Source organism: Chenopodium album, chromosome 6 (genome assembly GCF_948465745.1).
Source record: "Chenopodium album chromosome 6, dcCheAlbu1.1, whole genome shotgun sequence".
NCBI lineage: Eukaryota > Viridiplantae > Streptophyta > Magnoliopsida > Caryophyllales > Amaranthaceae > Chenopodium > Chenopodium album.
Window position 1 is genome coordinate 78,263,114 of NC_137839.1, and position 22,851 is coordinate 78,285,964.

At 34.3% G+C, this 22,851-nt stretch overlaps 3 protein-coding genes across 3 annotated transcripts; 1 reads left to right on the forward strand and 2 right to left on the reverse strand.

Moving 5' to 3' along the window:
- Positions 1-1,139: 1,139 nt before the first annotated feature.
- On the reverse strand, positions 1,140-4,589 carry LOC145636484 (rho GDP-dissociation inhibitor 1-like). The gene is made up of 5 exons (XM_081688058.1): positions 3,879-4,589; positions 3,642-3,708; positions 2,674-2,892; positions 2,463-2,587; positions 1,140-1,570 (listed from the first exon to the last, which is right to left on the reverse strand). Exons 1-5 carry the CDS (start codon positions 4,110-4,112, stop codon positions 1,502-1,504), a joined length of 714 nt encoding a protein of 237 aa, XP_081544184.1. The 5' UTR covers positions 4,113-4,589; the 3' UTR covers positions 1,140-1,501.
- A 662-nt stretch (positions 4,590-5,251) lies between these two features.
- LOC145636485 (uncharacterized) lies at positions 5,252-8,401 on the reverse strand. The gene is made up of 3 exons (XM_081688059.1): positions 8,183-8,401; positions 5,940-6,164; positions 5,252-5,842 (listed from the first exon to the last, which is right to left on the reverse strand). Exons 1-3 carry the CDS (start codon positions 8,336-8,338, stop codon positions 5,627-5,629), a joined length of 597 nt encoding a protein of 198 aa, XP_081544185.1. The 5' UTR covers positions 8,339-8,401; the 3' UTR covers positions 5,252-5,626.
- A 3,190-nt stretch (positions 8,402-11,591) lies between these two features.
- LOC145635433 (uncharacterized) lies at positions 11,592-18,120 on the forward strand. Its single transcript, XM_081686711.1, has 8 exons — positions 11,592-11,862; positions 11,983-12,076; positions 15,791-15,910; positions 15,992-16,040; positions 16,423-16,522; positions 16,659-16,720; positions 16,865-16,923; positions 17,668-18,120. Exons 1-8 carry the CDS (start codon positions 11,711-11,713, stop codon positions 17,770-17,772), a joined length of 741 nt encoding a protein of 246 aa, XP_081542837.1. The 5' UTR covers positions 11,592-11,710; the 3' UTR covers positions 17,773-18,120.
- The last annotated feature ends 4,731 nt before the right edge of the window (positions 18,121-22,851 follow it).

The following is a 22,851-nucleotide window of genomic DNA, read 5'->3' on the forward strand; positions in this document are numbered from 1 at the left end:
TAAAAAATGTTTGTGGTTGAAAGGATTTTAATTGTTTGATTGTGCGAGTTTAATCTATGATTAAAAAATATTCAATATCTGATGTAATCGAGACATGAATAAATTAATTAAACTATGTATATGATTTGCTACTAAGAATATTCATTTTTATTGGCAATAGTGTCCAAGTCGAGCTGTTAATTCTCTTGGCTGCCTTGTGAAATAGAAAAACGGGGTAAGTAATTTTTGCTATTTGATCTCCTAATCAAATTTGTCATAGAAGAAATAAATTCTTGATGATTCACGATTTAATATTTTTGTCCCTTTTCTCTATTGGATCCTTTTAGATAATGTATTACAAGAAGCTTCATAGATCGAATGATTTTTTTACCATAGTTCCATCTTACTTCATGCATTCTTACAATTATCTCTAAATTATCGACCCTTATATCGGTAGTAAATTTTCTTAGTTTCTTTTCTTCATTTTCTACGTGTATCTTACCTTTTCAAAAAAAAAATCCAATTAATATTTAAATTCAAATAATGGTGGAATACACTATACGAATAAAGTATTTGATTCCTCAATCAGATTTATATATGGTTAAAGAAAACCTCATCACGTCCCATAATAACATACTTCATACTTCAGAAAATGGACTTTTGATCCACAGAATGTGTTACACACTTACACCTATTACTCTTGGTCCCTTCCAATACAATATGCCATGCCCATTATAAAAATTGACTTATACATGTGGAATATGGAGAGCAATTCCTACATGCCAAAGCTTAGCTTTATACTGTGCTTGTTAGAATAATGCATAGGATTCCATGACATTATTAGAATAGGGCACCCTTTTGAAAAATGTTTGGAAGACATGGTAGTTATAACGACCAACAGCAAAAAGAGGCACCAATGATAAGCAACAAAAAATAGACAAACATAAGAATTCTGAAAAGAAAAGTTAGCATAAGTGCACATTTGCTGAATTGCTTTAAGTAGCTTATATAACAGCCCTTGGTACAGACATAGTAAAGCAATGCTCAAACAATTCTGAGGCTGATAACTTTAAGTAGACTAGAAATATCATACATGGATCAGAATTACAGGAATCCGGGATTGTTCAGACTGCATAGAAGGGTAGTTTCGAGTTAAAATATGTAAGACGAAACTTTTCAGACCTTCTAACGATTTACTAAGAGTTTCTCAACATATAGTTATTAAAAATGCTCCCAAAACAACAGAAATGTCTTATTGACAGTTTAACTAACATTTTCAACACAATGTGAACCTTTACACTGTAAGTTCCACACATGGAGACATTGCTGGAGAAAAAAGAAATTAAAAGTGGAGCAAAGTCTAGGTCAAGTGATCAGGAAAGGTTGTTGATTTAAAGCTGCCTTTTAGTTGATCTCTTCTTTCCAACTGATTGAGTAACATACTCGAAAGATTTGAAGATCGCCAACCAGCAAGAACCAATGGGCAGTGTCACCACGAAACATAGATGTTTAGCTCAGGGTTTTACCAATCCTTTCGGATGTCAAATGTGTAGTTGATCTCCAAATAGCATTTGTTGTCATCATCAACAAACTGTCAAGAAAATGAAATAAAATATTTAAATGATCATAAACTCATGCTCAAGATTTTTTGAACAAGTGCAAGATCAGTATGGTATGGCATTTTTGAAATTTGAAATGAAAACATAAGAGTAACTACAATAATTGACAACTATGACACTTTTGCATGCTATTGAAGAAAATGTCAGCCAAAACTAAATTCCATGGTCCGTCAGTTTAATACAGGTTCCAGGTTGCAGATGTGGTCTGACAAAAAAGAATAGCAACTGCATATTTGAATTAACACATGAATTCAATTGTTTCACAACATTTTTTTGGCCTAATATAAGATATGCAATTAGGTATGGTGTACCCATAACCTGATTGTGACAAAAAATGACCATTACTCCCTATCTTACCCTCACAAAAAAGACGGAAGGAAATTTCCATTTAGGTTGATGACTGGAAATGAATTACCAAGGCGTTTCCATGAACGAGGCAACATCAAATTGGCCAAATCATGTATACCCTCTGTTCCAAAGCTATGTTAACATTGCTTGAGGGCACTTAGGTTAAGGCTAGTAAAAAGATTCAAAGAAAAGTTGATGGATAGATATAAGTAGTAATTGTTTACTGATTAGCTGGTAAAGTTTCTAATGGTCACTCGAGAGAGTCAAGACATTGGGAATCCTTTCTACTTCATAGACTTCTATGCTATTTATCATGGATTCATGGTAAAGATTTTGGCTTAAAATGAATCTAATAACCAAGTTTAAATATTGTATTATGTATTTAACCAAGTACAATCACTGTCACATTGGCCATCCTCTAATCTCTAACCAACTCAGCCTACTGATGATTCTACAATACGCGTATTAAGTAATGTAGTTAAATAACAGCCTAAGAGGTGGATGTTTGATACTCACCCTTGTCCTAGCTGTATATGATCCTCTAGCAAAAATTCCTGATGGGGTGGTCTCCTCTGGCATTTCATGCTTATATGGTTCTGCTTGAGGGCTAAATGTTCCGAGCATTTCTTTCGTGCTATCAACTGTTGAAAAATAGCACAGTTTCAGGTAAAAAGGACCAAAGAATCCAGTTCATCCACTAAAAATACCAATAAGTTAATGTATCTACCTTTAACTCCAGTTTTCCAAACAGCATTGGTGTACTTGAGGCCTGAAACTATGTTATGGTTGACCTGAAAAGCAAACTGGAGGATGTAGCGGCTACCTTCTTTCAATGTAAACCAGTTGCCCTTCACCTTTCCATTTTCTGGAATCTGAAGCAAAATATCATCTCTACCAGGAGATTTTATCGCGAGGCTCAAAATTTTTACCTCTGGGTCAAGAGTTTCTGCATTATTAAATGATCCTCAAGAAATCAGATGGAGCAGTATGTAAGAAAAACAGCCAGTTTCTACTAAAGAAAAATAGTAAACTTCCAACTACATATTCCCTTTTCTTTTGACATGGAAAGAAAACCTAACTCGTCCTTATGGATTATACTGAAAAAAACAGATTATTAGGCTTAAAGTACGCGGGAATATAGTACATCGTACTCCTATAAAGGCTACAGCTACAAAATCAGCAGTATAAAATTATGATTATAACTAAAGGCAGAGCTTACAACCAAAAAACTAATTAAGCAGCTTATTTTCAACAGATTATTGTTGTACAACGTATTTCTCCAACAAAATTTACCTTAAATCAATATTATGGAACTATTCTCACATTGAAATTGTATCAATGTATATGTTCAAGTTTCAACATAAATGAACTCTAGTAGGTGTTCATGTTTTAGATAGACCCATGTTCTACAACTCTTTAGGATTTTGAAGGTTCCAAAGATCATGACTCATGAGCATGTGCAATTACCCTAGTAACGCGATATACAAGGGAATAATGAAGAATTCGAGTAACGTAGTGGAAGAACATGATTGCGAGTGGCAAAATGTGAAAAAGTTGAATCAACAAATTATCATACATAGATCCCAAACTAAAGTTTTTTTTGTATATAATTAACTAAGGTTTAACTATAATATAACAATCTAGAAACTCATATAGTCATATATGAAACACACATATAAAAGGTAAAATCATTACCTCCAATTGCATTAATGTCCACACTGCCAAGAAGTTGCTCCTTCCATTTCCTCAAACTTTCATCATCCTAAAGCCATGAGCACAAGACAGATACAAAATAAGCACACAAACAATAAAACTTTGTTGCTACTACCTCCGTCAGAATTAATTGTCGTGATACGAGTTTAGATTACACTATCAACGTGACAACTAATTCCGACGGGCCTTAGGAAAGACTAAACAGAAAACAGGAAAAACCTTGTCTTTCTCCAACTGGTCTTTCAATGAGCATTGTGGACCCAAATCAATCTTACTCTCTGCATCATCATCATCTTCATCATCCTCAATAGTAAGAACAGAATCTTCACTTAATTTCCTAGTTAGTTTCTCCTTGTTAGGCTCATTAACACTAACACCCTCTTCCTTTTCTTTGACATTCAGAACATCAGTTGAATCACCAGAAATTTCTTGCTTATTTTCATCAAAACCCATGATTTTAGAGTTTCCAAACCACCAAATTCTCAGAAAACCAGATTTAAATACAAGAGAAAACCTTTAAAGAAAAAGAAACAAACTTTTTTTGAATTTTAAGGCTTCCCCAACCAACCCCTACAATTGAAAGGAACCCAATAAAATGAAGGGTATGTGTGACAAATAAGGGAGCAAAAAAATCACCAAATCTAAATCAAAGTAAATACTTTTTAAACATATTTTACTTGGGTTTTTAATGGTAATATTAAATAAACACACAAAGAGTGTGACCAAGGTCAAAGAATCCTAGAAAAAGATGCAGCAAATTGCAAAATAACAAAAATGGAGAAAAACCCAAGAAGGATAAGCCTAGGGGAAAGTAGAGACACCAAGAAAGGAATGAAAACAGAGGAGAGAGAAAGTTAGAAAGTGCAAAAAAGGTTGGAATTAGTCATGTGGTGATCCGAAATTCAGGAATAAATATGAGAGAAGATAGTGCAGGAGAAGATCATGCAGGCCACTTTTAAAGCAGGACAATTTCTTTTTTTTAAATCTTAACTACTCTATTCACTTTACATGTTACTCCTAATCTTCAATTCTTCTAATTAGATTTATGATCAAATCTTCAAGGTTTCCAATTTTAATGTACTATGTGATGTAATCTTTTCCTAATTCGAAAAATTTAAAACGCTCTAAGATAGTGAGATATGTCGAACATATAAAGGTATGATTTTTACTAATATCGGAGATCAACCTATCATTGCTCCTTATAATCAACAGTCTAACAATACTGTTACAAAGATTGCCTAGAATAAAGGTTAAATTAAGAGGAGGAATAATTTATCTCTGAACTAGTTTTATTTTGGTGCTTCGTGTTAAATGACTAAACACTTTGACAGTCATTATTGGTATACACCCGTCTTATACAAGAATTTGTAGTTCTGTTGTTGCAGCTCATTAAGCTTAATGGTTGACTTAATAATTTGCAATGATTAATAACAAGATAACCGGAGGTAGGTGGCATATCCCCTCAAGTGAGCGGTATGTACGGCAAACAAGCCTTTATTCCCCCATGAACAATTAAGAGAACCCCACAGACCTAATCAATGCACAACTAACTACATACAGATCATTATGATTATTTGTGAAAGGAAAATAGTAGTATAACTACATACTTTTTTATTTCTCTTGTTGTACCTAAAAGGAAATATAATCTTATATCAATCACGACTCTCTATCCTGATCGAAAAAAAAAAAAAAAAAAAAAAAAAAACTTGGTCTACGACTAGTTTAACATTCTCACAAGAGCATGCCAAAATTAAATTTTAGAGTAGGAAAATCAATTCTTATGACTCGAGCACAATGAATACATAGAGTTTCAATAAAATGAAGGGACCAAAATATCCTATAAGGGCTATAACCAAAAATGTCATGCATATATGCAATACAGAGTTACAGACACTTCATGCCAAGCAAGATTACGCACCGAAATGGCTCTAGACATCTACTTGCTCTCCCATTGAAAGTTAGAATTGTTAATCAGATCCCCATTTCTTCGTAATTCTTTCTTTAGCACTACTTTGGGCTGCCTCCAGTTTCATTTCTTCAAACTGTGCATCATTGCCCGTAAATGATCTTCCAGTTATCATTGATGTAACGTAAGTGAAGCCGTTTTTTGTACTTCGCAAGGCAAACAGAAGGGGATTGATGATTACAGCCAGCAGCAGGTCTCCTTTGGCAGCTACAAGGTACTGTACAATGCAGTCCACAAAGGTGGAAAAACATAAGAAAGAAAGAACACGAGGAGAGATGGTTGAACTGTACTCAAGGAAAAATAAATTTTTATACCAAAACAAGAAGACCCAATATAGCAAGACAAGCTTGTTGTGCTTCTTGCCAAAAGTTATCATCATTAGACCAGCCAAATCGCCCACCCCATCCAAACCACCCTCCACCACCAGCATTACCTCCTCCTCCGCCAACTTCTTCTCTCTTCTTAATTTCTTGGTCCCATTTTTCAAATTTCTCCTTGTTTCCACCAAGTGCACTTTCTAATGCTTTCCTAGCTTGCTCCTGCAAAAAGCCAAGTCAATGCTATTAGATTGCCTGCATACACAATCACAAATATTCAAAAGATGCAGGGTATGGCACTCGAATCTTGATAGGCATAAAAATGTAAAATTTGATAGATGCAATAATTGGATCGATCCTCCAAAAGCATATGCCAAAAGATGTTTTGCCATGAAAGGACAGTACTCTACTGTAAGATCACCCTAGAAAGTTCCATACGAAAATAGAATACATTATCAGCGGAAAAAACAAGTACACATAAAGGAGGGAAGCTATCATCTAATCAGGAAACTAAATAACAAATTATGCCTATTTTTTTAACCTATCCAATCGGACAACTCACAACCTTAGCCCATGGTGATTTTGGATAAGCTTATTAGTATACTTCTCATATGTAGAGAAAATGAGCTCAAGCAACAACAATGAGATCAACTAACTGCTACTTTGTACGTAGATAGCAGTATATCTTATACATGTATATACACGAGTAATACGAAGTAGTAGACAGCCCATAGCGGAGTGTCAAAAACTACAAATAAAAAGAACATGAACAATCTGAACATATAAAGATATAATCATGATGAATCAATAATGAGACACATGCCTGAGAATTCTGAAACAAGTCACTTTTAGAAAGCCTCCATATATTTACTATAATTCATTCTGAAAAGGTTTTTTCCTTAGAAGTTACCAAGCAACATATCAAATCTTAATTGAGGGTCAATTCTAACAATAACAAATAATTCTTGATGCTTCTTGTTGCAATTGCGATTCAACCCAATATGGCAACACCTAATGTAGGTTAGAGCCCTGGAGGAAATTTGGGGCAATGTTTCCGTGTGAAATACACTTTGACACTGCCTTAAATTTATTATGGATAGTAAGAAAATTAACTACTGTCGCTAAAGCCTATTGAGGGATTTTCTCCATGCTTTTCTTGTTCCACATGGGACCACATCAATGGAAGTTTTCACAGTATGCTGCACATCTACAGACTAGGCTCTAGGACTCATCAGTTTAAGAGCTTCTAAGTACTGATCCAGTTTTGTTTCCTAGGAGGGGAAGAAAGGGAAGAGGATACTATTAAAAAAAAAGCATTAGCTTGGAGGAATTCAGCCACCAAGTCCAGTTCTTTGGTATCCAAAGTATATATAGTAATGAATAAAGGCTACACTTCTGTGATGGTCATCAATGCCAGCTAGTTGGATAGGTTATATATTAAGGTACCAATAAAGAGCTGGTGTGTAATTTCATCCAAACTCTCCCACTTCCACTACCAAATATATATATATATCTTTTTGTTAATTAATTTTCACTCATACACACACCTATAGTTGAGCCAAATTGAAATTCGATCATGAAAAATGCATACTCGAGTGAACCACGGATATTCATGAGGGAGATTCCAATCAAACTACCTCCCTTAAACAAGTCATCTATTCACACAGGCTTACAGCATCCCTTCATTTGCACACAGTTACAGTAGCTATCACAATATAAGTACACAGGACAAAGGCAGTTACAACCTTAGACAAAAACAAGTTTTCACCTTTCGGCCACACCATTTCAACCAGGCAGTAATTATGTATTTACATCAATCTATTAAGTAGGGTTTCTATAGACATTGATTAGAAGAGCTTGCAAATTCACTATATGCTACTGCAAGTTAAGTCAATATCATAATATTATCGATTAAGCATCATAGAGAAAAATCATATAAATATGTACTAACTAACTCTTAGATATCTTAGGAAAACACATACTGTACTTCGTAATTATCTCCCAGAAAATTCAGAAAAATTCTTGACCCCAAAATCCAATTGCAAGAAAATCAGCCAAATTCTATCATTATATTAAGGTATAGCAAAATCCCATTTCAAATTACAACCACTATATTGAGAATATCAAGGTATAACAATTATTTTCAGCATAGCATATAGATTCAACAACTTGCCCAGACAATAATATCTCAAAACAACACAAAATCAACAGCAAAAAAAAGGGAAGAAAATATAGTTTACCTGCTTTCGATTATCTGAGAAAAGGCAAGAAAATCTGCCATTACAGCGTAATTGAAGACTCAAAGCAGCAAAATTTTGATGGCGAGATGAGGAAATTAGAGAAGATAAAGCTGGGGTTTTGCTGGGAAGAAGGCTAAGGTTTAGAATTTGGGTCATTTTGGCTTTCTTTTCATTTCTCCCACTTTGGACAATAGTCACTTTGTAGGATTTCTTGTTCAAGTGGGTGGGTGAGTCTTAGGCTCTTAGCTTCATGCTTGGTGTTGATTGAGTGAATGATCCAATTCGATTGTGAACGTAACCGTGTAAGGATGACACTTGGTTGGGTTGGCTCGTAGAATGGTATGTGTATTATTTTGCTTGTCGTCTTGTCGAGTTGTGGTTAGTTTTGGGCCATACTTTTTAATTGTAGTGTATGCATAAATAGCATTGTATATGTCAATATGTGGACTTAGGTCGGTTCTAAGCCACCCTTTTGAATATTTTGGCATGATAGTTAGTGGGCACAATGGCACATAAACCAAATTTAGTCATGTCCAAGCCACAACACACATAACACATCAAGCAAAGATCATAATTTAATTCATGAAAGACGTGTGTTAATAAGTAAATGTTGCAAAAATCTATAAATAAATTGATGTCATTGAATCAAAGTGTGAAACTTAAACGAGTTTTTGTATACTTTTTTTTTTGTGTGTTTAAAGAGCCACAAGAGCGGGTGAGAATCGATCTCAGGATCTATTGGAACCGGGAGGAAAGCTCTCACCACTTGAGCAATCCCAATATCTACGAGTTTTGTATAAAATTTGTGGGCCCTGGGAATGGAAAAAACGGGAAAAAGACAATAATTGGAAAAATGGGGAAAGTTGCCGAAACACTCTTAGAAGATGGGGAAAAGGTTCGGAATGATGAGAGGATGGGTTTTTGACACTTTGGTACATCCCATATTACCCTTATTACGCGTTTTCAAGGTTTGGTTGTTTTGGATCGAGAATGGTGGTAATACTAGTAGAATTACCTATAGTTACATTCTTATGACATCACTATTGTCAAATCACTATTTCATGACATCTTTATATTTCAAAATTCTCCCATCATCAAAATGGAAACAAAACTCATTCTTAGTACTTTATAGACATGTTTATAGAATTATAGGTGTCTTATGATCTCAAATCACCTTATATGACACCAAGAGTCATCCCACACATTCAGTTCATTTTTTGAAAAAATGTCAAAAAATTACATGAAATCGTGTATTATAACCTTCAATTTTGGACAATATTTCACTTCTTTGGACCTAAAAACATATTTTGCCGAGATGCTTTCCACGTACACTAATACACCTCAGGAGACTATTTGGGTGGGTAAAACCATCCAATATGCCTTTAATCTGTCAATTTACCCTTTCACAACTTGCACCGATTTCATAAACTCAAGGCCACCATGGACATTTATGAAACCATATAATGATAATATATGGTTCCAAACGACATTATATGACTCTAGGATGTATCCCCAAGTATCTCGAGACTTTCCGACACCGGGCCCCAAAACCTTCAAAATTGCGTAAAAAGTGTGAATTATAGCCTTCAATTTTGCAAATTTTTGACTTTTTTTGACCCGAAAACAAAAATTACCGGGAAGCTTCCTATAGACCCTAATACCCTTCGGGGGTCCAATTGGGTTGGTGGAACCATCCAATTTGCCTTTAAGCATCCACTTTCCCTCTTTTCGTACACGGCTCTTGTATTGGCTATAAGCTTTCACAAGACCTTTATGTAGTCAACTAATGGTCGTATATGGGTCCAAACAACATTATATGACCCCGGGATGCATGTTGTAGACTTTCATGAATTTCTGACACCAGGTCCCGACACCTTCTAAATTGCTCCGGTTTCATGTATTATAACCTTTAAATTTGGCTTTTGTACATCATTTTTCATTTAGTGAGATTATGCATATGAGTACTTCCATGGGTTCCCAAAGGGCCTTGGGAGGTGAATAGTGTCCGGAACTATATCAATTATCCTTAATCATCATGTCTTAGGCAAAGACGACATACCCTCAAATGACTATTTGTATGCCTTGCCCTTGGGTGCACATGCGGCCCTTGTGTACCATCCAACACCCCAACTCATAGGCTTTTGTGACTTGTCTACATCCCATACTTAGAATTTTTGGGATATAACATGCACCACTTTGTCCACTTACCTCGTTTTCCAAAATATAGGTGTTTTTTTATGGAATAGGGTGGGGGAGGGATGAATCGAAGCGATATAGGGTTAAATCTCAGTGGATCCCGCTAACCTTGTTTTCCAAAATATAGGTGTTTTTTAGGGAATAGGGTGGGGGGGGGGGATGAATCGAAGCGACATAGGGTTGAATCTCAGTGGATCGTGGCAGCAGCAAGGCCACTCTACATGCCACTTATAATACCTCGTCGCGTATTTAAGTCATATGCAAATGATTCAACCCGCTGCTCGGTAGAAATTGTACTTTAAGGCGGCTCTCGCGACGCATCCATTGTGCGAGATTAGCCTACGACACGTGCCCTTGGGGGCCGAAGCCCCTACTGTAGGGCGGCAATCGGGCGGCGGGCGCATGCGTCGCTTTTGGCCCGAATTTTGTCTTTGAGGCGTTCAGTCATAATCCAACACACGGTAGCTTTGCGTCACTGGCCTTTCAACCAAGCATGATGACCAATTGTGTGAATCAACGGTAATTTATTAGTTTCAATAAATGTTGTTACAAAAAATATCATGTATACTTATCCTTCTTCACATGTATATTGTCCGATATAATCTGTATATACTTTAGTATGTAACTATGTATAGTTAGATTTCTCTAAGGAATGTAATGAATATTGAACTTTCCGTTATTTTATGTTACTAATATAGGAAATAAAGTAATTTTTAATAGTTAAACACTAATGTAAAAATGAAAAGAAGAACAATTTGTATGCAAATACAACTACTACGGCATTTAACAACTACTCCAATTGTAGAACCCCAAAAAGATTATCCATCTGACAAGTGGTTATAACTTATAAGTGATAGTGTGGATTTTAATTTAGTTTGTAACTATGAGATAAATCAGTGTCCATTATCACGATGAATTAGTAATAGTAGGTCACTCAAATATCTCATTTTCTACACAAATTTTCATTACTATCGAGTTGATAGTTTGGTTTTGATGTTGGGTTGTAGGTTTATAATGGAAATCAGTATAGACATTTGATATAATCTACGGAGTATAATATTTCATTATCGCTATTTATAACTAGCACGGATCGTCAAACATGCCGTTTATCGGTTTATGATAGATTAACCCGACCCGAATACCCGATGCATGTTAACAATCAATAATTGGGTCCGGTTTCCTCTCAATTGGGTTATCAAAAATCTATCAGTCGATCAAGAAGTCTTCTAATTGCTGAAATCAATCTAAAAAACCCCAGAACCAAATCTCAGTCTTCTTCTTCCTGAAAAAACCACAAATTTTACAGAAAAAGAGGAGAGAGAAAGCAGAATCATGGCGGAAGATCTAGTATTGGACACAGCAATTAGAGACTGGGTTTTAATACCCTTATCAGTTGTGATGGTTCTCATTGGTGTTCTTCGTTACTTCGTCTCTAAGCTTATGCGCACCTTCCAAACCCCTGATGGCAAGATCGTCAAAGAAGGGTAATTCTCTTTCTATCTATTACGATTTTGTTACTAATTTGATTTTGGGGATGAATGTAATTGCGTTTTTATTGGGTTAATTTTTCTGGGTTGTAATTTGATTCGGAATTCAATTTGCAGGCAAGTGATAATTAGGGCAAGGAACTTGAGATCATCAGCTGATTTTATCCCTCTTAAATCGTTTCGAGCTCGACGTACCTATTACAGCAATGAGGTCCCTCTTTCTCTCTCTTGATTTTTGTAAAATTTAGCTTTTGAATTGGAATTTGGAGGAAGCTTGTTTACCTTTCAGCTGTAAATTGGTGAATTTGTTACTCCTCCCCTTTTTTCTGGGGTTTTCGGCATTTTTGATAACTTGGTTTTCACTTGTTAAACTATGGTGTTGTGGGTGTGGCTGACTTTGATAGCCATGATAGGTAGCTTGCTGTGTGCAGTAATTTAAGCTTGGTGTTGATTTGTTGAACAAAAGATGAGATCTTGGCGATTTATTTTAAATTGGAGAGAAGTATTATGCTGCATTAGCAATAGTAGTTATTCGAGCTATTATGATTTTGGCCTTCTAAGACTTTTGTTTTTTAACTTGTGAATCTTGGTTGATTTCTTATGACCTGTAAGTGAAAAGTGTTGAAGCTTGATTCATCCCTTGAAGTTCTTGTTCTATTAATACTCGCCATAGGAGAATTGAGGGATTAGTCACCATATAAGCGCATTTAGGATTTAGGAATCAGATGCACAGTAATGGCAATAAATTATGTAAATAGAAAATGGAGAAAATGAATTCTGTTGATGCTTGAAAGGATCATAGCCATGTGGACGGGATAGTTGGACAAACTTAAGGAGCATTTAAGACCTTAAGAGGGTGGATTCAGCCATATCTGGTATTTCATTTTCACTTGAGGTGTCCAAGTATATATTTTTGGTATCAACGTCTAAAGCATATTCTTGATTTTAGGGATTTTATTAGGTTTTATGTCACTACTAAATGGGGTGATGGAGTGGGAACTGAAGTGTGGGGACTGGTCATTTAGGAAAACTTCAAATGCGGCTCCTTCGTGATATATGATAAAAATAGTTTTGAGTTCTTTGGTTTGCTAACTCATACAGTTGGCAATGACAAGTTGGAAAGGGGAGAGGAAGCTGGCGCATAGGGAGGAGAGAGAAAATGGGGTGGTCCTACCATGGGAGAGGAGATAGAGTAGAGTGGGTAACAGAGAGAGATAAGTGAAGTGGGTTTGTTATGGAGGAGGGAGAGAGAAAAGAAGTGATATGCGAATAAAACAAACATTAATGGGTTTGTTATGGAGGAGGGAGAGAGAAAAGAAGTGATATGAGAGTAAAACAAACATTTTTCCACATAAAAGTTGCCTAAAATTAAAACATGTCAATTACAAAGAAACTTCCCTAAAAGGTATATGTGTCAACTAATTTGGAATGGAGGAAGTATAGTGTAGTGAACTAAGAGGTTGCACTTAGAGAATTTCTCACATATGCTATGATATGTGTGACAAGGGTTTTGTCCATTTTTGATAAGGAATGAGATTTGAGGTTCAGGAAAAATCAACATCTTTATATGCAAATTGTGGCTCCTCTTTTTTTTTTTTTTCTTTTTTTTCTCTCATAATGATCACATACTAAATTTGAATGGCCTAGTTATCTCCATGGGTTGCATCATTATCTTTTCAAGTATCCTCTCCATTTCGTAATAATCGCAACACTATCCTTTTAAATTATAATAATTGCTACACTTCCTTATTTTGTAAGGACCCACCATCATTTTCTTATTTCTTTCTCCTATTAACCCCACGTACGCTACTTTTTATTTATTTATTCTATCTCCTATTAATTATTAAATTCCTATTTTGGCTCACACCCTATATTTTTCCTAAAATTATATGCCACACCTACTATTGTGATTATTACGAAATAGAGGGAGTAACTATACTTTGTTTGGAAACATGATTGAAGGGGAAGGAAGAAGAGGCAAAAAGGAGGAAGGGGAGGGAAAGAGAGGGATGGGTAAAATGGTGCTCTACTTTCTTTCCAACACTATATTTGGATAACAACAGTGAAAGGAAAAGGAGAGGAGAGAGAGATTGTCCTTCCATTTTCCTTCCAAAATCTCTCCAACAATGTAGGAATTTGGTTTATCAAAAGGGAAAGAAAAATGGGTCCCTCTCATTCCTGTCCTTTTACTTGCCCTATGTCTTATCTAAATAAGGGAAATGATATCCCTTATTTTCTCTTCCCTCCCTTTTCCTCCAAATATTCCTATCCAAACATAATGCAAATCTCTCCAATTTTGAAATATGTTGTTTATTAAGGAAGAAGGACCTTTTGGGCTCTCCCTCTCCATCCTCTTCTCTCTCTTGACCCCTTATCCAAACAAGGGAACTTGTTTCCCTACCTCTCCCTTTCTTTCCTTCCTTAACCAGTAACCCCTTTGTCCAAATAAGGGAACGAGTTCCCCTCCCTTTCTTTTCCCTTCCCTCAACCCTTACCAAATAAACAAACTTGTTCCCTTCTCTCTCCTTTCCCCTTCTCTCCCTTTCTTTCCATATCCTTTTTTCCGAAGTATTAAGTTAACTTTGCATGATGTAATATAACGATTCTATCTAAAGTTCCCCTCTCTTTCCTTTCCCCTTGTGCCCCTTTCTTTCTTTATCCTTTTATCCAAAGTACTAAGTTAACTTTGTTTGACTTAATATAACGATTCCATCTAAAGAGTGTAGAGACAGAGCTTTGGTGGGGCAGGAAAGTTGATTATCTTTGATGATGCAAGCTTTCATGAAAGCTTATTTTCTTTGTTTCTAGTTCTGCTTTTGCCTTTGAATATTTATAAGTTACAGTGTTTCTCGCAATGTATTCAGTCTTTTAAGGGACCACTCACATAGTGGTTCCTTTCCATAAATATTATATATCTACATATTTGCTTTGATATGCTTAAATAGGATTTGTCCATTTTTGAAAAAACTGAGCTGCAAAGCTGATATATGTGCTGTAATCATCATTTTTATACACTACACAAGTACACATGATGTTAGGATCTGGCTGAAGTTTTTCCCATGAGAAGGGGTGGTAGAGGCTGTTTTTCTTGATGATGTAAGCTTTCACGAAAGATTGTTTTCTTTGTTTCTAGTTCTGCCATTATTTTCAATAGCATAGATTGCAGTGTCTGGCAAAGTGGCAATATATTCAGTCCTCTAAGGGACTGCTCCATAGTGGCTTCTTTTATTTAAATTGTACATATCTACTAATTTTCTTTGACTTGTGAGGTAATGGTTTGTCTTTTTTTGACAAAATGAGATGTGAGGCTGAGAAATGTGCCAAAATTTCAGTTTTATACGCCACGCACAATATGAGGATTCTGGTTAGAGGGTGTCCAAGGAGAGGGTGCAGCATAGATTGTTTGTCTTTTATGCTGAAAACTTTGATAATATCTTACTTTTTTTGTTTATAGTTCAGTGGTTGCTTTTCAACACTATAGATTGCAGTGTCTCCGACAATGAATTTAAACTATTAAGAGACTGGGCGGACTGCTCACATATTTCCTTTCCTTAAATTTTAATTTTCTCAATATCCTTGTTCTTTGGGTTTACTAGAGGTATATATTGCAGCCATTTAGGTACGTCGTCTTCATTGATATAGGCAGTTAGGCACCCCTTTCCATGCCCTGTTTATGTTCTTCAGAGTTCAGAACTCTGATTGCGTTTAGTTCCATTGGTTTTTGTCTATTCTAGAGTGCATTTTAGCAGTTTGATTTAGCAAAATTTCGAATGCGTTTTTTGCATTTTAATTTGTCCCTTTTGTTTTCCACTTTATGTTCCCCCTCCTCTTTTCAAGGGAAGCCCCATACAATGGAGCTGACATGTCTGTTATGCATAACTATTTGCCTAATAGGAAATTGACTGAGTTCACTTCAAAAATGCAGGAGAATGGACTTCTTCATGTACCCAAAGGCCAAGCTCCACAAGCTCAAGCTCAAATGTTCTCTGACCCAAACATGGCCATGGATATGATGAAGAAAAATTTATCTATGATCATTCCTCAAGTAAAGGAGTTTCTTTAGTTTGCTCATTGAATTGATTCTTTACTTTTGTGTACTTATTAATCCTTCTATTTCTATTTGCAGACTCTCACTTTTGCTTTCGTGAACTTCTTCTTCTCTGGATTTGTGGCAGGTCTGCTCTTTTTCTTCTGTTTATTCTAAAGGAATCTCTCTTCTCTGTGTTTGATGTTTAAAGTTACCTGGTGTCTTTCTTATTGTTTCCTGTGCATGTTTTATTTCTTAGCTCTTTCATCTCGTGTTGAGTTCTAACTTTCATCTGTTGTTATCTGTTCTCTCAATTTTTGACCCTAGTTCTAGAAATTGCATGAAATTCTGAAGGCTTTCCTTGACTTGGAAGTAACATGTCTATGTTCCATTTCATCTGTAATTTCAACATGAGAGTTTTATTTATTTAATTAATTGTTTTTTTTTTTTTTTTTTTTTAATTTTATTTTATTTTTTATTTTTTATTTTTTTTAATTTTTATTATTAACACCTTTTTGCTGATTTTGTAGCCAAAATCCCATTTCCTCTGACCCAGAGGTTCAGGTCAATGCTCCAGAATGGTATAGACTTGAGCACTGTTGATGTGAGCTATGTCAGCAGTCGATCATGGTAATTTGTTCATTTGAAATATACTAGCTGATTTTTTCTTGCGGAAGCTAGATTTTTAGGATAATGTGTATGCTTTCATGTTTGATTTTAAGTTCATTTCCCATTTTTATTTATTTTTAATTTTCTTTTCTTTCAGGTATTTTCTCAACTTGTTTGGACTACGTGGTTTTTTCAGCTTGATTCTAGGGGAGGAAAATGGTATATTTTTATTACTGTCACAATATTGTTCAGCTTGACTGGATCATTAAATATCTAGAGCAACCTATTTTTATATACGAGACTTTTTCCCTTTTAATAATTTGGATCTACTAATATTTATATCTATTTTATATTTATATTTAGCTATGGATGATACGCAACGCATGATGCAAATGGGTGGATTTGGCTTTGACCCATCAAAGGTATGCCTTTTCTGATAAAGATAGCAAGGGTCCATGTATGGCAAATTCTTGAGAACAAGAAATTATTGGCTCTATGGTGGTTGGGTAGCCCCTTCTCTTAAGTTGGCCCAATAGTGTAACACAGGCTTTTTGTCTGCCTTTTGCCGAAAGACCTCAACATTCATGAACTACATTAGAGGGTTGGTTATCTTATTGTTTGATTACTTGATTAGTAAGGGGATTCAATGGGAAGGGGAGGTGTGAGCAAAGTATTCTGTTTTACTTGTTTGAATAAAGATCAGGTTTGATGAGGGGAAAGTGAGATAATTTAATAGGGTAGAGTAATCCATTTTGTACCCTATTATTGGTTGTAAGTTCAAATATTACCAATTTCGTAAGTTTTGGTAGGAAAAAGCAAAAAACATACAAGTACCATCTTCATTTGTCGTTTCATTCGTTTTATTCCAAGAAGAGAGTATTTTTTTTTCTTCTCTCCTATCTTTCTTTCTTCTCTTCAAAGTTATGCACTAAAACTCTAAAAAGTCCATACCTGAATACCATATGGCTTTTGTTTTATGTATATGATACTTAAATACCCTTGAATCCTTGAGGCTATGTCCGAGTCATCTTTAACCCAGAACATGTTATTATTCAGTTACTAATTTGTCTACCCCATAAATCCCTGACAACTCTATTGATTGATATGATCGTTAAAAGGTATTTTTCTGATTTATAACGATGGATTTTGCTTTTGTGGAATCATAGAGCTTGGGTGCTGAGAAAGATGGGCTTGACATCGTTCAGCATGATTGGGTCCTTCCCAAATTTGAGCAGCGAGCTGAGGCAGTCTTGAGGAAACTTGTCAAGTAATGAAATGCTCGAAGCTTCTTTAGGCGCTCTATAGAATTTGGAGAGTTCAGACTGGCATTCAAATTCTTATCCATTGAGCCAATCGTTTAACGTCAAAATTTTACATCTGATTCAGGTGCTCCTGATTTTCTGATTTTGGAAGAGTGCAGGAAATTTGCGCTTTAATTTACCAGATTTTTGTAATTATATTTGATGCACGATGCTTAAGTTTTCTAATATCGGATGTCATCTTGTATAAGTAATTCCTAGGCATTTACAGATTTACTGCAACATGCAAATGTAACTCAGCTTGATTATGTCCGATTCATAGTACAATTAGAAGCAAAATATTAATCTGTTTTGAGGTTATTGTTTTCTCATCTTACATTAGGAGTACTATTGGGAGGCTTTTGAGAGTTTATATCAGATTTGCAGTACTAGATTTTCCTTCATTTATTCATAACTTGGCGTTGGTATTTCGGCGTTGACTAAAAGCACTAGAAGTATAAACAAAAATTATTTTTGACAAGTTAAAATTCAGTTTTAATCAGTTAATTTAGTTCTAAGCAGAAGAATTGATGATAATCAGTAGAACTAGACTTGATAGCTGCTAAAGTTTTAATGGAGGACCTCTTGGATCTCTTAGTAATGATTTTTTTTTGTGAATGCTAGCATTGACCCGGTAAGTATAGCGTCGGGACTCTCAAGAACGGTCCATGATACAAGGCTAGGGGCGGTAGCGAGGGATGAGAGGGGGACTGTTGTAGTGGCTGCAGTGAGACACGAGGCGCAGTGGGGTGGTCTGCAGAGGTGGTAGAAGCAGCAGTGTGTCAGGTATGGGTTGCAGCTTGCTCAGAGGCTGTGTTTCTATAATGTCCACCTTAAAAAGTGATGCGCGTAAATGTTATGGGTGTCAAGCAAAGGGTCATTGGACGTCGGCTATAGTGCTATACACCTTTTCACCTTATTCTTGACGATATTGACTCTCTTTCTTCGTGTATAGTCTTTTGCGTGTTCTCTTTTAAAAGAGACGGAAAATACCTTAGCTCACTTAGTAGCCCGACAAGATGGGATACAAGGGGTTGCAATGAATATGTATGTTTTGTTCCTTTCAATGACGGATATTGATCTCTACTAATATTATCTCTATCGTTTTTGCTCATAAAAAACAAATTTATGGATAGAACAAGATGAAGGGATCAATTAATCCCAAGTCTACACTAATACACACACACACACACACACACATATATATATATATATATATATATATATATATATATATATATATATATATATATATATATAATTACTCCTTAACTTTGACAAATTCTTAATAAGATGTGTGCATCCAAATTATCTCTTACTACCTTATAAAAGTCACTACTTATAAAGTACTCGTATTATATTGTACAATTACTCATTTTGATGAAGGTCATTTCTTAAAGTAACCATAATTTAGTCATATAATATAATGGCCTAAATTATTGGATATTCTGTTGTTCTACAAACATAGATTATTACTCTGTATAAAGTTGTGCAGAAATGGAAGAAGATCAAGAAATGTAGCATCAATCTTTTCCAATAGAATTGATCAACATGCGTTTGCTTTCTCGTCGTTTCTTATAGAAAGAGATTGAAGGAAACTAAAGAGAGATGGTCAATAAAAGTGGGGTTTTGCTTTTCACAATAATTGAGCTAATATATGCTTATATTTCATGATTATGGTAAATTAGGGGACACCACATTAATATATTTATAAAAGTGATGGGGTTGTTTAACTAAATTATCCCAACCAAAATTAAATTATGACAAAAACATCATACAACAATTTCACACGGAACAAGTATATTTGTTGTAGATTTAAGTCATTTGTTACATTTTTAGGGTGGACAACAATGCCTTGACATTAACGTATTTCCAAAGACAAAAAGAGTTGCATTTTTTTAAGCAACAAAGACTTGTAAATTGTAATTGCATAGCTTAAAAGAGAATCTAAATTGTACCCATCTAAGAGAGAAACAAGACGATTCCATGTAGGGATCGGAGAAGATTCCAAAATATTTTGAAAATCGATTGATTAGTATTCTGCTCTCTATATTTCTACATAATTATACGGAGTAATTAAGTTTAATACGTAGTAATAACATACTAGCATTTACTATCGCGAAACATTCTAATGTGAGTTTAAGGTTACATGCAAAAGGATGTTATCTTAAGATAGAGAGTTGAAGATGATAGAATATAATGGATGTACTAAATCGATCAATCATGAATGACTCTGGAATACGCTAAGCAAGTAAGCAACTCGACGATTTCACAAAATAATTTATTTTTTCTTTTTCATTATTTAATTATGAGATTGTAACATTGTTATTAATCACACTCCTAATTTCCTAAATATATCCCTACTTACAATTATAATTATCATAAAATTGTGAATGAATAAGTTTATTCAAGACATAATAATTGAAATAGGTTTTGAATAAAAGTTTGAGACAAGCATGCCCATCGGTTAGCTTTTGAGGTATAAAGTAAAAGAGTGTCTTTAATTAATTTGATGATTTAGTTGGGATGTTTTCGGAGAAACTTAGAATGATACAGGATATAATTTGACTAACTTAACTCAAGTAATGCCACGTAGTCCCACTTTATTTAAATGGTAATTATCAAATTCCCACTTTCTTGGACAATTATAACTATTCCTCGGACCAATGGTGGATTAATGGTATATACCATGAAGTTGTAAAAGAGAAAAGTTGTACTAAATATGCCACAAAACTATAAAGAAGTTTCTATACCATTTAACCTAAAATTGGATGTTATAACTAAAGAGACCTCTTAAAAGTTGTACTAAATACCTCTTAGGGCCTGTTCTGATTGACTGAACCGAGCTGAACTAAACTGAACATAACTTATTGGAGCTGAATTGAACTGAACTGAATATTTTATGAGAGAAGGAAATTAAGAAATGAACTGAACTTATTGGAGCTGAAGTAAACTGAACTGAGAATAATATGAAGAGAACATACTCTTAGTATTGATGATCCAAAGTCAAGGGACCAAATCTTTAGTTCAATTGTCAAATTTTCATGTCGCACCAAAATTAATGGAATATAATTGAGTTTAATAAAACCCTCATCAAATTGATCATTATAATTACTATTATATGTCACATGAAATAATGTAGCCAGTGATCTAATATAAGGGCCTGTTCTCATTGACTGAACTGAGCTGAGCTGAACTGAGCTGAACTGGGCTGAACTGAACTGAACTGAACTGAATATTTTATAAGAGAAGAAAATTAGGAGCTGAACTGAACTGAGCTGAACTGAACTTAACTGAACTGAACTGAACTGAATTTCAACGTAAGAGAACAGGCCCTAACTGCATTGTTTATTAATTAGTTAAAATGCATTGCATGGTTATTATAAATAAAAAAAAAAAAACATTTGAAATCTCAAATATACCTCTTGGAACTTCTTAAAATGTCAATAATAGCTAATACTATTAAGGTCATCATACCTCATGGACCATGTCTACCTATGATTATGCACCCATAATTAAAATTTTTCATTCATGCTTATGAGACTATTTCCAATTCAATGTCGGACGATTTTTTTAAGAATAATTTATGTTAATCATTTTTTAGTTGCCTAATAATTACTCGTACTAAGCTAAGATCATCCATCATTACGTCAAAGTTAAGATTTTGTCACAAACAAAAGGACTACGAGGCCAAGAGGAAAAACTTAGCTAGAATCACTATACATATTATATTATTGGTTACTATATATAACAATAACACTAATATGCATGCGCTTAATTCAATAATACTAGAAATAATTTATCATGATAAACCGTAAAAAAATTATACTATCTTTGTTAAATATTAGTTGCAGCTTTGAAATACTTTATGTCTCACAAATTATACTTCAAAATTGCAATTAATATTTAACGAAGGTAATATATCATACTTGTGAATAACGAAAAACAATTATTAAATAACATGTATAGAAATATTATTGAAGAACTATCACCACAAAATCAATTCCTCTAAGGCCACCATTAGTTGTGAAGTTCGCTCGTACCTCAATTCAAGTGGATGAGTGGCCCTCAACATTACCAATTAAAGTATAAAAATCCACAAAAATTTTAACTTTTTTAAGTTCAAAGTTGATAGTATTAATCTAAGATTATATAGTACGTTGGAATAGTCCTAATTAGTCTTCCATATAATTTATTATTTTTAGAAAGTTTACAACTTTACACATCTTATATTACATGGCAACTGTATATAATAAACCTAGCTGTCCTTGATCGACTTGGGTTGGGTCCCATTAACAAACATCATGGGTTCCATATATATATATATATATATATATATATATATATATATATATATCTCATCAAATTATTAAATTTTGTGGGGGCAAATTTAATAAAACATTTGAATCGGAACATGAGAGTATATATATGGCTCAACAATAACATAAAGTTCCATCAATGATCAACCAAACATAAACGCCATACGAAATATGGTGTCTTAGGTTAAAGCTTTGTAACGCTCACACATGCCATGTCGTTATATATATATATATATATGTTCTTTGACCGGAACTAGCTCGATCTTATTATTATCTGATTACTTGACTAATTTTTTTTATTATTTAAATAATTAGTAGTCGTTTATTGTATTAAGTTTTATTACTTATTGAATTGAATTTGAATCACGATCTATATATTCTGTGATTGAATAACAAATTGATGTACAGGAATAATGGATATATAAGCTTCTTATATTCCAAAACTGATTTTAACAATTTGACTTTTAACATTGTCAATGCAAAAAAATTGACAATTAATGTCTTTAATATTTTATTTATAAAAAGTTGATATTATTGTAAGCCTACACAACAATAACATAATATAAAACTACTTGATAATATTTGTTTTATGTATTAGTAAAAATAATTATACAACCAAAATTATATATATATTTGTATATATCATTGTACAAATTAAAGGGAAACTATTTCAATTATTTTGGTTCAGATATAGTATAAATGTAGAAATGGAAAGAAAACAAAGTTTGCAATA